General features: G+C 32.9%; 1 protein-coding gene across 3 annotated transcripts in view; it reads left to right on the top strand.

The window, feature by feature from the left end:
* LOC127723210 (MAM and LDL-receptor class A domain-containing protein 1-like) overlaps positions 1–14,680 on the top strand; it is a 108,957-nt gene that overhangs the window by 61,991 nt on the left and 32,286 nt on the right. Inside the window, exons 20-26 of one of the 3 annotated variants that reach the window (XM_052229736.1) lie at positions 2,134–2,215; positions 4,173–4,219; positions 4,319–4,370; positions 6,261–6,349; positions 9,181–9,310; positions 9,951–10,126; positions 10,791–10,875. In XM_052229736.1, the coding sequence (XP_052085696.1) occupies positions 2,134–2,215; positions 4,173–4,219; positions 4,319–4,370; positions 6,261–6,349; positions 9,181–9,310; positions 9,951–10,126; positions 10,791–10,875 (661 nt within the window). Of the gene's footprint in view, positions 1–2,133; positions 2,216–4,172; positions 4,371–6,260; positions 6,350–9,180; positions 9,311–9,950; positions 10,127–10,790; positions 10,876–14,680 lie in introns of all 3 variants that reach the window. The other 2 variants (XM_052229735.1, XM_052229734.1) reach the window with 2 other exon arrangements.

Raw genomic sequence — 14,680 nt, 5'->3', positions numbered from 1 at the left:
ATAATTTTTTTGGTAATTGGTTGATTGATTAATTTTTGTCTCGCTTTGATGAAGTCAAACAGCACACCTTAGTATTGCATGGACAAAATTAAGAAAGTGAAGCATGGCACGCTTTTACCAGCATCTGTGGCTACACATGCAGGGGCTTCTGCAATGTATTAGTTTGTGATTAGGTCAGTTTATTGGGAACTACTAGTGGTAGGTCAATGCTATTTGGTATGCAGTTGTATTAGCATTGGCACATCTCATTTCCTTGGAGACTATTTGACCCTCCCCCTCAGTCATGTTCTATTGAATTTGAAACCTTTGAGTTGTTTTACATGTATAAGTTTATGAATAGGTCAGTTTAAGGGGACAACTAGTGGTAGGTCAATGATATTTGGTATGCAGATGTATTAGAATTGGCACAACTCCTTTCCATGTTGATTATTTGGATTTGTTCTGCTATTGACTTTAATTGTTTTGCATAGGTAATTTGTGATTAGATCAGTTACAAGTGAGCCACTAATATTAAGTGAATGTTATTTTGTTTGCGGTTGTTTAAGTATTAAATCTAATTTCCATGAGATTATATGGCCCTGCCTCCTCATCATGGTTCATTGATTTTAGATTTTTTTCTTATTGTGGCATATTTCTCACATATATATCAGATTAGAGTTATATTAGTCCATATTAAATGATTGTCACACATTTTACATAAACTCTTATTTATTTCTACAGGTTTTTAGATTTAAGCTATGAGATGAATTGTAAATATAATTTACCATCTAAATAAAATTGAAACCCATAGTATTTGATGATTTCTCAGGGAAACTCTACCTTAAACAAAGTAAACTTAAAAGTCAACATTATATAAAGTGATGACAACTACTGAAACAAGAAAATATTAGTATAGTTCAAAGAATTTTCTTCACAAAATGTGAAAAATGCAACATAAAAGAATGAATTGAACTATTAACGATTATGATTGCAGTTTAACATTACCTTACCTTAACCTTAATACCTTAATACCAGAAGTCGCATAAGGCCTCCACACTGCAGTTTAAAATAAGATATACAGTCAGTCAGGGGTATTCATATTTTCTTATAATGTTTGAATAATCTCCCCTTAATTTTCTTAAAAAAATTACTTGTATAAGTAATTTTGTTTTACAATCCCTAAAATTCTCAAGTTTTGGGATGTAAAAACATGCCTTCAACAGTTTTTCATTGATTAGCTCATTATTATGCCCCACCGTCTGTCCCGCTTCAGGTTAAAGTTTTTGGTCAAGGTAGCTTTTGATGAAGTTGAAGTCCAATCAACTTGAAACTTAGTACACATGTTCCCTATGATATGATCTTTCTAATTGTAATGCTAAATTAAGAGTTTTAACCCCAATTTCACAGTCCACTGAACATAGAAAATGATAGTGCGAGTGGGGCATCTGTGTACTATGGACACATTCTTGTTTTTTATTAGAGTTCAATGTTTCATCTCATTAATTCAACAGAATAAGTTATTGCTCAAAGATCTTAAGTACCGGTAATTGTGCAAGGCCTTCAAAAATTGCCACCTGGAGGCTTGTAAATGAGCAGTGTTTTGAAGATAACAGACTAATGAGATTTTCATTGTCCATGAAATTACAATGATTAATTAAATCATCTGCAAAGGAAAGACAATTGAAAATTCTATTAGAGCAAAGAAGTTATGAGAAATTCAAGAAAAGAAGATACTGTGGATTCATTTATTTTCGTGGGTATCAATTTTCGTGGATTGCTGAAAACTTTCATATTCGTGGATATTTGATTTCGTGGTTTTTTCCAATCTCTGTATTCAAAGCCTATTCAAAATATGTTATTCGTTGAACATTTGAATTCGTGGTTCCCCTGTATCCACGAAACCCACGAAAATTGGTATCCAACGAATATTAATGAATCCACAGTAATATGACTTTTTTACTTGTAGAAGTAAAAAATCTGAAAGTCTAAGGGACATAACTAAGCCATTAAAATAATTTACCTATACAAGTAAGTAAAGTACACTTGTATAAGTATCTTACCAATTTACTTATATAAGTATATTAATATCGACTTCAAGTAATAAAAGAATATTAATACCCCTGACTGACAGTGTTGCATTGTGACTTGTTTCAGATAACAATTGAAGGTGTTCGTGGATCTGGATGGTCAAGCGATATAGCCATTGACGATTTATCACTTATTCCAGGAACTTGTGGTAAGATTATTACATAGATTTAAAGGGGAGTTAATCAGGTAATTCTCGGAAGTTGTGGTAAGATTATTACATAGATTTAAAGGGGAGTTAGTCAGGTAATTCCAGGAAGTTGTGGTAAGATTGTTACATAGATTTAAAGGGGAGTTAATCAGGTAATTCCAGGAAGTTGTGGTAAGATTATTACATAGATTCAAAGGGGAGTTAATCAGGTAATTCCAGGAACTTGTGGTAAGATTATTACATAGATTTAAAGGGGAGTTAGTCAGGTAATTCCAGGAACTTGTGGTAAGATTATTACATAGATTTAAAGGGGAGTTAATCAGGTAATTCCAGGAAGTTGTGGTAAGATTATTACATAGATTTAAAGGGGAGTTAATCAGGTAATTATTACATAGATTTAAAGGGGAGTTAATTAGGTAATTCCAGGAAGTTGTGGTAAGATTATTACATAAAAATTTAAAGGGGATTTAATCAGGTAATTCTGGAAAGTTTTGGTAAGATTATTTCATAGATTTAAAGGGGAGTTATCAGGATGGCAGGCTGTTTTTCTGTCTCCCATGTGACCTGTTGTGAGGAACATAGAAATAACACGTGTCTGTCCTTATAAGTGCTCTCACATGTACAATTCTTACCAGATTTTTAGCTCACCGTTCCGAAGGAATTGTGAGCTTTTGCCATCACTTGGCATCCGTCATTGTCCGTCTGGTGTAAACTATTTCAAACATCTTCTTCTCTGAAACTACTGAACCAATTCCAACCAAACTTAAGCTGAATGATGCTTAGGGTATCTAGAATAAAGTTTGTGTTTTAAATAACTGTTTCGTCAAATAACATGGCCGCCATGGCTAAAAAAAGAACGTAGTGGTAAAATGCAATTTTTGGCTTATATCTCAAAAACCAAAGTATTTAGAGCTAATCCGATGAGAGGTAAAAACGTTTATTTGGCCAAGCTCTGTCGGCCCTGAAATTTTCAGATGAATCTAACAACCCATTGTTGGATTGCTGCAACTTAATTGGTAATTTTTAGGAAATTTTGCAGATTTTGGTTATTATCTTGAATATTATTAATGATAAAGATAAACTGTAAACAGCAAAAATGTTCAGCAAAGTAAGATCTCCAAATAAGTTTGTATGACCAAAATTGTCAATTGTCCCCTTAAGAAGTTATTGCCCTTTAAAATCAATTTTTCACAATTTGTTCATTTAGTTTGCCCAATTTAAAAAAATCTTCTACTTTGAAACTGCTGAATCAATTTCAGCCAAACTTGGGCTGAATGAGTTTCAGAGTATCTAGTATAAATTTTGTATTTTATTTTCTTGTACGTCAAGAAACATAGCCACTATTGCTAAAATGAAACATAGGGGTAAAATGCATTTCTTTGATTTTGAAGAAAATATGACAGATACAAAGAACATTTCAATGGAAGTTTTATGCCATTCATTAATATATATTGAAAAGCAAAAATAATCATTGATGAAAGATTTAAGCAAAAAATTACAGGTGAGCGATTCAGGCTCTTGAGAGCCTCTTGTTATAAAACTTATATTGTAGATTTATATCAGTAATGTCTATGGCAAGTCAAAAATCAGAATAGATCTAATTTTTTTGAAAGAGTTATGGAATCGTTAATTATATTGGAAATTGCATTGCATTTGCTCTCAAGTTTTCTTTTCTCTAAGGTATTCATATAAACTCTAAAAATCTTTTTTATTTATTGTCCATGGACAGATAAAATATATGCCATTCGAGGCACATTGGTTCTCTGTTCTTCTTTTTAAATGGAAGTTATTTTATTTCCCTGAAGATTGTGTTATCAAATTTTTAGATTATAATAAGCATCTCATTTTATTACTTTTTGAACAAGATAAATAGAAATAAGAATATTTTAAAAAGTTGAAATTATTATTATGTCTTAGTCTATAAAGAAGCCATGGTAATAGTTACATTACTTTGCAGGCAACCCAGTTACAGCTGGTCCAACAAACGCACCAACTACGACTACACCAACTACGACTACACCAACTACGACTACATCGACTACGACTACACCAACTACAACTGCACCAACTACAACTGCACCGACTATGACTACACCGACTAAAACTACACCAACAACAACTGCACCGACTACAACTACACCGACTCAACCAACAGGTAAATATATTGATGTTTTATGCTTACATCTAATCTGTACATCTTTACCAACACTTTGTAGGGGGGAAGGGGGAGGGGAAGTGTTTTTTTTTCGGTGGGGGATTTAGAAGCAGTCTCTTTCATGCTTTTTAGCTCACCTGGCCCAAAGGGCCAAGTGAGCTTTTCTCATCACTTGTCGTCCGTCGTCGTCTTCGTCGTCGTTAGCTTTTTACAAAAATCTTCTTCTCTGAAACCACTGGGCCAAATTTAACCACACTTGGCCACAATCATCATTAGGGTATCTAGTTTAAAAAATGTGTCCGATGACCCCGCCAACCAACCAAGATGGCCGCCATGACTAAAAATAGAACATAGGGGTAAAATGTAGATTTTGGCTTATATCTCTGAAACCAAAGCATTAAGAGTAAATCTGACATAGGGTAAAACTGATTATCAGGTCAAGATCTATCTGCCCTGAAATTTTCAGACAAATCTGACAACCTGTTATTGGGTTGCTGCCCCTGAATTGGTAATTTTAAGGAAATTTTGCCGTTTTTGGTTATTATCTTGAATATTATAATAGATATAGATAAACTGTAAACAGCAATAATGTTCAGCAAAGTAAGATCTACAAATAAGTTGTCATGACCAAAATTGTCAGTCAACCCCTTTAGGAGTAATTGGCCTTAATAGTCAATTTTTAACAATTTTTTGTAAATTTTTGTAATCTTTTACAAAAATCTTCTTCTCTGAAACTACTAAGACAAATTTAACCATACTTGGCCATAATCATTATTAGGGTATCTAGTTTAAAAAATTTGTCTGATGACCCCCGCCTTCCAACCATCATGGCCGACTTGGTTAAAAATAGAACATAGGGGTAAAATGCAGTTTTTGGTTTATATCTCTGAAACTAAAGCATTTAGAGCACATCTGACATGTGGCAAAAATGTTCATCAGATTTAGATTTATCTGCCCTGAATTTTCTAACGAATCCGACAACCCGTTGTTGGGTTGCTGCCCCTGAATTAGTAATTTTACAAAAATTTTGCAGTTTTTTGTTATTATCTTAGATATCATTATAATATCTAATATCTAATACTATTAATTATGATTTTAACCTTATTTTACATGATTTCCAAAGCATCAGTAAATACAGGTGAGCGACACAGACTCTTGAGAGCCTCTAGTTTCCGGTACTACTGAAAATAATGATTTCATATTTGGTCAGCAGATTGAAACTATGTTCACTTTCTAGATCTGTCGGCTACCCATTTCTAGATACTATCTTTTGATTGTAAGAAGCTTCTATCCAAGTTTGGTAAAAATCCAGGATGGTTTATGAATCTAATAAATGTTTTAAAAACCTTAACTGCAGACTGTATGTAATGTTAACTGGAAGAAAAACTAAGTCCATTTATAAGTAATATATATGGAAAAACAGGAAATAAATTTTTACAAAATTTCCTTCTAGATAGTAGCTTTTGATCATAAACAAGCTTCTGTCCAAGTTTGGTACAAATCCAGGATAGCTTAAGAGAGTTATTAAAATTTTAAAAACTTTAACCACAGAGTGAATGTTTTGATTCCTGGCAGAAAAACAAAGTCCATTATAAGTAAAATACAGATAAACAGGAATTTTTTTTCGACAAAAAGGGTTTAAACCAATATCTGAATTACTCTCAGGTTATGTTTCTGTGAGGAAATTCAAACTTATTGTGTATGTGAAGTCCAAGAATTGAAAAAAAGTATTCTCAAGTATCCTTTGAAGCTAAAGAATGAAATGACAAAAGATTTTTTTTTGTGATGAAATACGTTTGTATTTTGAAAATATTCAAGGGTTACACAAAGATTAATGTAAAGAGCCATTTTGTTATACTTTCATGTCTCCATTTTGTTCTTTCTTTTCAGATGGCACCCAGACATGTACATTTGAGGATGGTGCTACATGTTTTTTGGTTGAAGCTACTGATGATGATTTTGATTGGACTCGTAGAGGTGTAAGTCAAAGTTGAAAGATTGTATTGATACGAAATCCAAAATCTGGATTGTCAACAACACACAAACATGGAACAAACATCATGTCTTGTGCTTTAAGGATGTTCACTACTCTTGTATTTTATTTTTTTGTCAGGTATTGGGAACATCTAGTTTTATCAAAATAATGCCAATAAAAATTTGCCCTAGTCTAACCCCTACTTTTCTTTTCTTACTTTTAAAATATATCTAAAATCTAAAAAAGCAATTTTTAAAAATATTATAAAGTCCTTGTTATTTGTTCATAGTTTTTGAAAGAAGAAGGTGCCAATGTTGAATATATGAAAAATCTACAGAAAATCATTTCCTGCCAATGCTGAATATAAGAAAAATCTAGAGAAAATCATTTCCTGCCAATGCTGAATATATGAAAAATCTAGAGAAAATCATTTCCTGCCAAAAAGAATATATGAAAAATCTAGAGAAAATCATTTCCTGCCAATGCTGAATATATGAAAAATCTAGAGAAAATCACTTCCTGCCAAAAAGAATATATGAAATATCTAGAGAAAATCATTTCATGCCAAGAAAAATATATGAAAAATCTAGAGAAAATAATTTCCTGCCCAAAGAATATATGAAAAATCTAGAGAAAATCATTTCCTGCCATAAAGAATATATGAAAAATCTTGAGAAAATCATTTCCTGCCAAATTTTCAATTAATTTTATCTCAAAAACTAGGACATACCCCTGTCATTTTATTTTCTACTTTTTAAGTTTCATTATTTATATACTATCAATTTATAACAGTCTTTAAAAAGCTTGTTATTTTGAAACAGAGGAGTGAACATCCTTAATTCAGTTTGAAAATTAAACTTTTTGTAGTCGATAAATTTAGAATTACACTTTACACACTTGTATCTATATTTATCTACAGATAACTTCTGCAGGACAATTTTTCATAAAACCAATTGAAAACACTTACTGTTGAAAAATTCTTATTTCTACACAAAATTCAATATTAAATTTCTGGACAATTCAGAGCCCCAACCCAGATACAATTTAAAAGTGGCAGAACATCCACACAATATAATATACTGCACTTGTAACACAGCTTGCACACTTCTATTAATCTACAGTCAAACCTGAATATAAAGATCACCTCAGGACCAGAGAAAATTGACCTGTTAATGGAGGCAATCTTTGTATTGATTACTTCTATTAATCTATAGTCAAACCTGTATAGAAAGGTCACCCTCAGGACCAGAGAAAACTGACCTTTTAAGAGAGGCAACCTTTGTTATAATCACTTCTATTAATCTATAGTCAAACCTGTATAGAAAGGACACCCTCAGGACCAGAGAAAACGTGTTGTTTTCTTTTTTTTTCAAACCTGCTTTGAAGCTAAAATTCTTGTCTTGTCAATCTCTTCATGATGAAGTAATACCTAGGCGTTCTGATCATCAATACAAAGGTTGCCTCCCTTATAAGGTCAGTTTTCTCTGGTCCTGAGGGTGCACTTTCTATACAGGTTTGACTAAAGATTAATAGCAGTGATCAATACAAAGGTTGCCTCCTTTAAAAGGTCAGTTTTCTCTGGTCCTTAGGGTGCACTTTTTATACAGGTTTGACTAAAGATTAATAGAAGTGATCAATACAAAGGTTGCCTCCCTTTAAAGGTCAGTTTTCTCTGGTCAAGAGGGTGACCTTTCTACACAGGTTAAACTATAGATTAATAGAAGTGATCAATACAAAGGTTGCCTCCCTTAAAAGGTCAGTTTTCTCTGGTCCTGAGGGTGACCTTTCTATACAGGTTAAACTATAGATTAAAAGAAGTGATCAATACAAAGGTTGCCTCCCTTAAAAGGTCAATTTTCTCTGGTCCTCAGTGTGACCTTTCTATACAGATTTGACTATAGATTAATAGAAGTGATCAATACAAAGGTTGCCTCCCTTATAAGGTCAGTTTTCTCTGGTCCTGAGGGTGACCTTTCTACACAGGTTATACTATAGATTAATAGAAGTGATCAATACAAAGGTTGCCTCCCTTAAAAGGTCAGTTTTCTCTGGTCCTGAGGGTGACCTTTCTATACAGGTTAAACTATAGATTAAAAGAAGTGATCAATACAAAGGTTGCCTCCCTTAAAAGGACAATTTTCTCTGGTCCTCAGTGTGACCTTTCTATACAGATTTGACTATAGATTAATAGAAGTGATCAATACAAAGGTTGCCTCCCTTATAAGGTCAGTTTTCTCTGGTCCTGAGGGTGACCTTTCTACACATGTTATACTATAGATTAATAGAAGTGATCAATACAAAGGTTGCCTCCCTTAAAAGGTCAGTTTTCTCTGGTCCTGAGTGTGACCTTTCTACACAGGTTATACTATAGATTAATAGAAGTGATCAATACAAAGGTTGCCTCCCTTAAAAGGTCAGTTTTCTCTGGTCCTGAGTGTGACCTTTCTATACAGGTTAAACTATAGATTAATAGAAGTGATCAATACAAAGGTTGCCTCCCTTATAAGGTCACAAGTGCTTTTCTGGATTTACCGTCATCAGGAACACTCAAAGCCGAATATTTGAAAGCCAAGGATGTATGAGAACCGAAACAGTCAAAGAGTTATATGACTAAAAGTACCTTAAAAATAGCCAAATCCATCTAAGGTCAACTTTGCCTGAGGGAGTTGAAACCTCAGTTTCTTCATAATTTTAAAATTTATAAAGGGAACAATTTTAGAAATGTTTGTTCTAAACCTTGACTGTACTACTGAAAGTGTCATTAAAATGTAATCTACAGATAGAAACATTCTTCAAAGATAATCTTGGTCACTTTATTTATGTAATTGTATTCAGGGCCAGACTCCATCCAGTGGCACTGGACCACAATCGGCAGTTGAAGGCAGTTGGTACAAGTTTGTAGAAGTATCTTCACCAAGGAGCAGCTACGATGTTGCTAGGCTAGAATCGTCAACGACATTAAATGGTAAATTATACTATTTGTTTTAAGGATGTTCCCTACCCTGTTTCAAAATAACAAGCTTTTCAAAAGACTGTTATAAATTGAAATTGTATGAATAAAGGAACTAGAAAAAGCAGAAAAAATTAAAGGGTCTGTTTGCTTGTTTTCGAGATATAAGCCATTGAAAATTTGGCGGGAAATGATTCTCTCTAGATTTTTCATACATTTAACAAGGATTTTATAAGATTTTCAAATATCGCCTTTATAACTATATGTAATAAAATTATGAAAAGAAAAGTAGGGGTTAGCGGGCAAAATATTTATTAGCACCACATGGATAAAACCAGAGGATTCCGAATATCTGACAGAAATTCAAAAACAAGAGGAGCGAACAGCCTTAAGGAGTTATCAATAAAAAGATATTCTGTGATATAACTTATTGTAGACAACTTACAAGTAGAGTTGAAAAAATGAAGAAAGAAAAGTTTACATCACATGACTAATGAGAATATGCTAGCCTTCCTGTAAAAACCATATAAATGCAAAAAGAAGAAAAAAAAGTTAATGTCTCATGACCAGTGAGAATTTGCCTATTTGATCTTTTGAAAACTATTTTTTCAGCATTGTTACAAAAATATAGAAAATATTCTTTCTTTCTTTACAGCAGGTGACTATTGTTTGACTTTTGAATATCACATGTTTGGATCTGATACAATGGGAGATCTGAAAATATCAACTGGAGTTACAGCCCCTGAAAATGAACTGTTTAAAGAATCTGGTAACCATGATGACCAGTGGAACAAGGGGATGGTTACAATTACTTCTGCGGCAGGAATGAAGGTTTGTTTGTATATGAGATATCTCTACAGAAATGAAATATATGAGGGTCTGGATTGGGTTTACAGAATAGAGAAACAATTAGGGGGGGGGAGGGGTACAGAAAAATATTGATAGAGAAAAAAGGGCTAAAAAAAATATGGAATAGCCCACATGGCTAAAAACAGAACATTTTGTCTAATATTTTGAAAACCTCTATAAAAGAGAAATCTGACAGGGCAGAAATATTCAGAATGTTGAGCTCTACCTATTATTGTTTTTACATCAAAGCTGTCGGACAACTTTTTATAGGTGTTATTGCCCTTAAATTGTGAACTCTGTCTAATTTCTTGAAAGCTGATAAATAGAAACTTTAAACAGAAAAATGATCAGTAAGACAAGATCTCCAAATAAATTCATTATTTTTCATTAGGTTCCTATTTTCGTGGATTTTCAACAAACTAATTTTCTGAAGGTCTGACTCAAATATCCATGAAAATTTTAACCATTTTTCATCCATCAACATAAACTTGAAACCACTGAAAATAAATCAATTCACAGAAAATAGACTGTTTGGTATAATCAAATATCAATTACCATGAAATGGAAAAGATTTCCTAGAAGTTTTATTTTACCAATTAAGATCTATAATTAGGTAATTAAATTTTACAAACTTTTTCTCTTGCAGTTATTTATAGAAGCTAATAAAGCAACAACATGGAAGGGCGATATTGCTATAGATGATATAAAACTAAAAAGTGGGATATGTGATGGTAAGTTAATTACTGTGATATCATACTGTTTACTATACCACATCTAACCCGAATAATTTAGTCCCTCCCCGTAATCGATCTCTCCTACTTGAGAGGGCCTGAATTCCTTACACGATAAAAACTCTTCACAAATCCTGGATTTTAATATGATGCCGTGTTGAAGAGGTGACAAATCAGCAATTGGCTCAATTTTATTGAGATAGGTAAATCCCAACTTATTCCGAATGTTTGATTGAAGATTTCTCATTGTCTATGCAATCAGACGTTAATGAAATAATCATAGGTCAGTGGAATATAACGACTGAATTATTCGTGTTATACCACATCTGGTACCTCAAGTACAAGAAAAACATGTTTTGTAATTAAGGATGTTTGCTCCTTTTTAGCTCACCTGGTCCAAAGGGCCAAGTGAGCTTTTCTCATCACTTGGCGTCCGTCATCCGTCGTCGTCGTCCGTCGTCGTCGTCTGTCGTCGTTAACTTTTACAAAAATCTTCTCCTCTGAAACTACTGGGCCAAATTTGACCCAACTTGGCCACAATCATCATTGGGGTATCTTGTTTAAAAGATGTGTCCGGTGACCTGGCCAACCAACCAAGATGGTCACCATGGCTAAAAATAGAACATAGGGGTAAAATGTAGATTTTGGCTTATATCTCTGAAACCAAGCATTTAGAGCGAATCTGACTGGGTAAAATTGTTTATCAGGTTAAGATCTATCTGCCCTGAAATTTTCAGATGAATCGGACAACCCGTTGTTGGGTTGCTGCCCCTGAATTGGTAATTTTAAGGAAATTTTGCTGTTTTTGGTTATTATCTTGAATATTATTATAGATAGAGATAAACTGTAAACAGCAATAATGTTCAGCAAAGTAAGATCTACAAATAAGTCAACTTGACCAAAATGGTCAGTTGACCCCTAAAGGAGTTATTGCCCTTTATAGTCAATTTTTAACCATTTTTCGTAAATTTTTGTAATCTTTTACAAAAATCTTCTCCTCTGAAACTACTGAGACAAATTTAACCAAACTTGTCCACAATCATCCTTAGGGTATCTAGTTTAAAAAATGTGTCTGATGACCCCACCCGCGATCCAAGATGGCCGACATGGCTAAAAAATAGTACATAGGGTAAAATGCAGTTTTTGGCTCATATCTCTGAAACCAAAGCATTTAGAGCAAATCTGATTAGGATAAAATTGTTTATTAGGTCAAGATCTATCTGCCCTGAAATTTTCAGACCAATCAGGCAACACGTTGTTGGGTTGCTGCCCCTGAATTGGTAATTTTAAGAAAATTTTGCAGCTTTTGGTTATTATCTTGAATATTATTATAGATAGAGATAAACTGTAAACAGCAATAATGTACAGCAAAGTTAGATCTACAAATAAGTCAACATGACCAAAATTGTCAATTGCCCCTTAAGGAGTTATTGCCCTTTATAGTAAATTTTTTACAATTTTCATAAATTTTGTAAATTTTTGTAAATTTTTACAAAATATTTTCCACTGTAACTACCTGGCCAAGTTCATTTTAGATAGAGATAATAGTAAGGAGCAAGAATGTTCAGTAAAGTAAGATCTACAAACACATCACCATCACCAAAACACAATTTTTTCATGAATCCATCTGTGTTCTTTGTTTAATATGCACATAGACCAAGGTGAGCGACACAGGCTCTTTAGAGCCTCTAGTTTATGCCCCCGCCGTAGCGGTGGGGGCATTAAGTTTTACCCTTGTCCATCTGCACTTACCTACGTACATTCGTCCGTACGTCCCAAAATTGGTTTATATTCTCTAACTTGAGTTTGCCTCAACCAAATATTATGAAACTTATACACAATGCTTATTACCACAAAACACAGATCAAGTTTGAATTTTGGTGGCGTCACTTAAATCGTTCTAGAGTTATGCCCCTTTATAAATGGAAAAATTGCAAATATTTTAGTTTCCGTTCTCTTACTTAAGTTTGCCTCAACCAAATGTTATGAAACTTATACACAATGCTTATTACCACAAAACACAGATCAAGTTTGAATTTTAGTGGCGTCACTTAAACTGTTCTAGAGTTATGCCCCTTTATAAATGGAAAAATTGCAAAATTTTTATTTTCTTCTAAATATCAAGTAATTTTTATAAAATTTGAGTTATCTTCCTTTGTCCATGATTATAGTTGAATCAACTACAATCAATGCTTTATACAATGCAATGTTTAATTTTGACTTCCACTGATAAAACACAGATAAAGTTGAATTTGGGTAGTGTCACTTTAACCATTATTGAGTTATGCCCCTTTATAAATAGAAAGATTGCAAAATTTTTAGTTTCCATTCTGTAACTTAAGTTTGCCCAAACCAAAGATTATGAAACCTATACAAAATATTCATTACCACAAAACAAAGATCAAGTACAAATTTTTTGTTTCCATTTTCTAACTTTAGTTTGCCTCAACCAAATGTTATGAAACTTATACACAATGCTAATTACTACATAATACAGATTAAGTACGAAATTAGGTGGCAACACTTATACCATTCTTGAGTTATGTCCCTTTATAAACATAAAAATTGCTGAATTTTTTAGTTTGTCTCAACCAAATGTTATAAAACTTATACACAACCGTTCTAGAGTTATGCGTGTTTACAAATAGAAAATTGCTGAATTTTTAGTTTCTGTTCTCTACTTAAGTTAGCCTCAATCAAATGTTATGAGACTTACACACAATGCTAATTACCACAAAACTCAGATCAAGTTCAAATTTGGGTAGCGTCACTTTTACCGTTCTTCAGTTATGTCCCTTTATAACTATATGATCTGCAAACGGGGGCATCATCTGTGTCCACATGTGGACACTATCCACTTTTATTTGAATATAACAAGCTTTCTAAAAGACTGTAATTAGTTGATATTATATAAATCAAGGAACTTAAAAAGCAGAAAAAATAGAAAGGTTGTGTCCTTGTTTTTTGAGATATAAACAATTGAAAATTTGGCAGGAAATAATTATTCACTCTAGATTTTTCATACATTTAACATTGGCACCTTTTTTCTCTTTAAAAACTATGGAAAAATAACAAGGATTTTACAAGATTTTCAAAATTGGCTTTCAAAACTTACCAGTAATGTAATGATATTATGAAAAGAAAAGTAAGGGTTAGCGGGCAAAATGCCTCAAAAGTAAAACATACCAGAGAAGGGAACATCCTTTAAATTGTAAAATTTAAACTCAGGGAAAATAAACCACTTTATGGTGAGTATTATAAAGTTTTTTCTATGTTTATTAATATATATGTTAGACTCAGATCGACGTCCGGTCTCTAATCAACGTCACATTCTCAAATCATTGTCCAAAATTTTTACCCTCTAATCGACGTCCAATGTGACGTCACGTATTGCCAAAACGATGTCCGAACAATTGTAGTCTTCTCTATTCGATATATAATGCCAAGAAATAATAAATTACTGCACATATACATGTACATGTATAAGACTTTGATTGATTTTGGAACATTCAAATCTGAAATAAAAGACGAATTTTGGTCTGTTTAATAAGGTTCTTATAACAACATAATTTTCATACAGTTACAGACATTCCATAGAGATTGTTTGAACCCGAAATAGGTAACTGATGTATTGATATACATTTGCATAAGATCAATTTCTATCAGACGCAGCGTTGTTGTTATTAGATTGCAGACCTGCAAACTTTTGAAAATCTCCATGGTGGATTTAGTGTGCGACCAGATTTTTAAGGGTTACAATTTTTGCTGCGTATCTCTGTGCACTGTTTTTAAAAGCATTTGCTTT

This window comes from Mytilus californianus, unplaced genomic scaffold (assembly GCF_021869535.1).
Source record: "Mytilus californianus isolate M0D057914Y unplaced genomic scaffold, xbMytCali1.0.p SCAF_13, whole genome shotgun sequence".
NCBI classification, from domain to species: domain Eukaryota; kingdom Metazoa; phylum Mollusca; class Bivalvia; order Mytilida; family Mytilidae; genus Mytilus; species Mytilus californianus.
The sequence above is the reverse complement of the archived record's forward strand: the minus strand, read 5'-3'. Positions and strand labels throughout refer to the sequence as shown.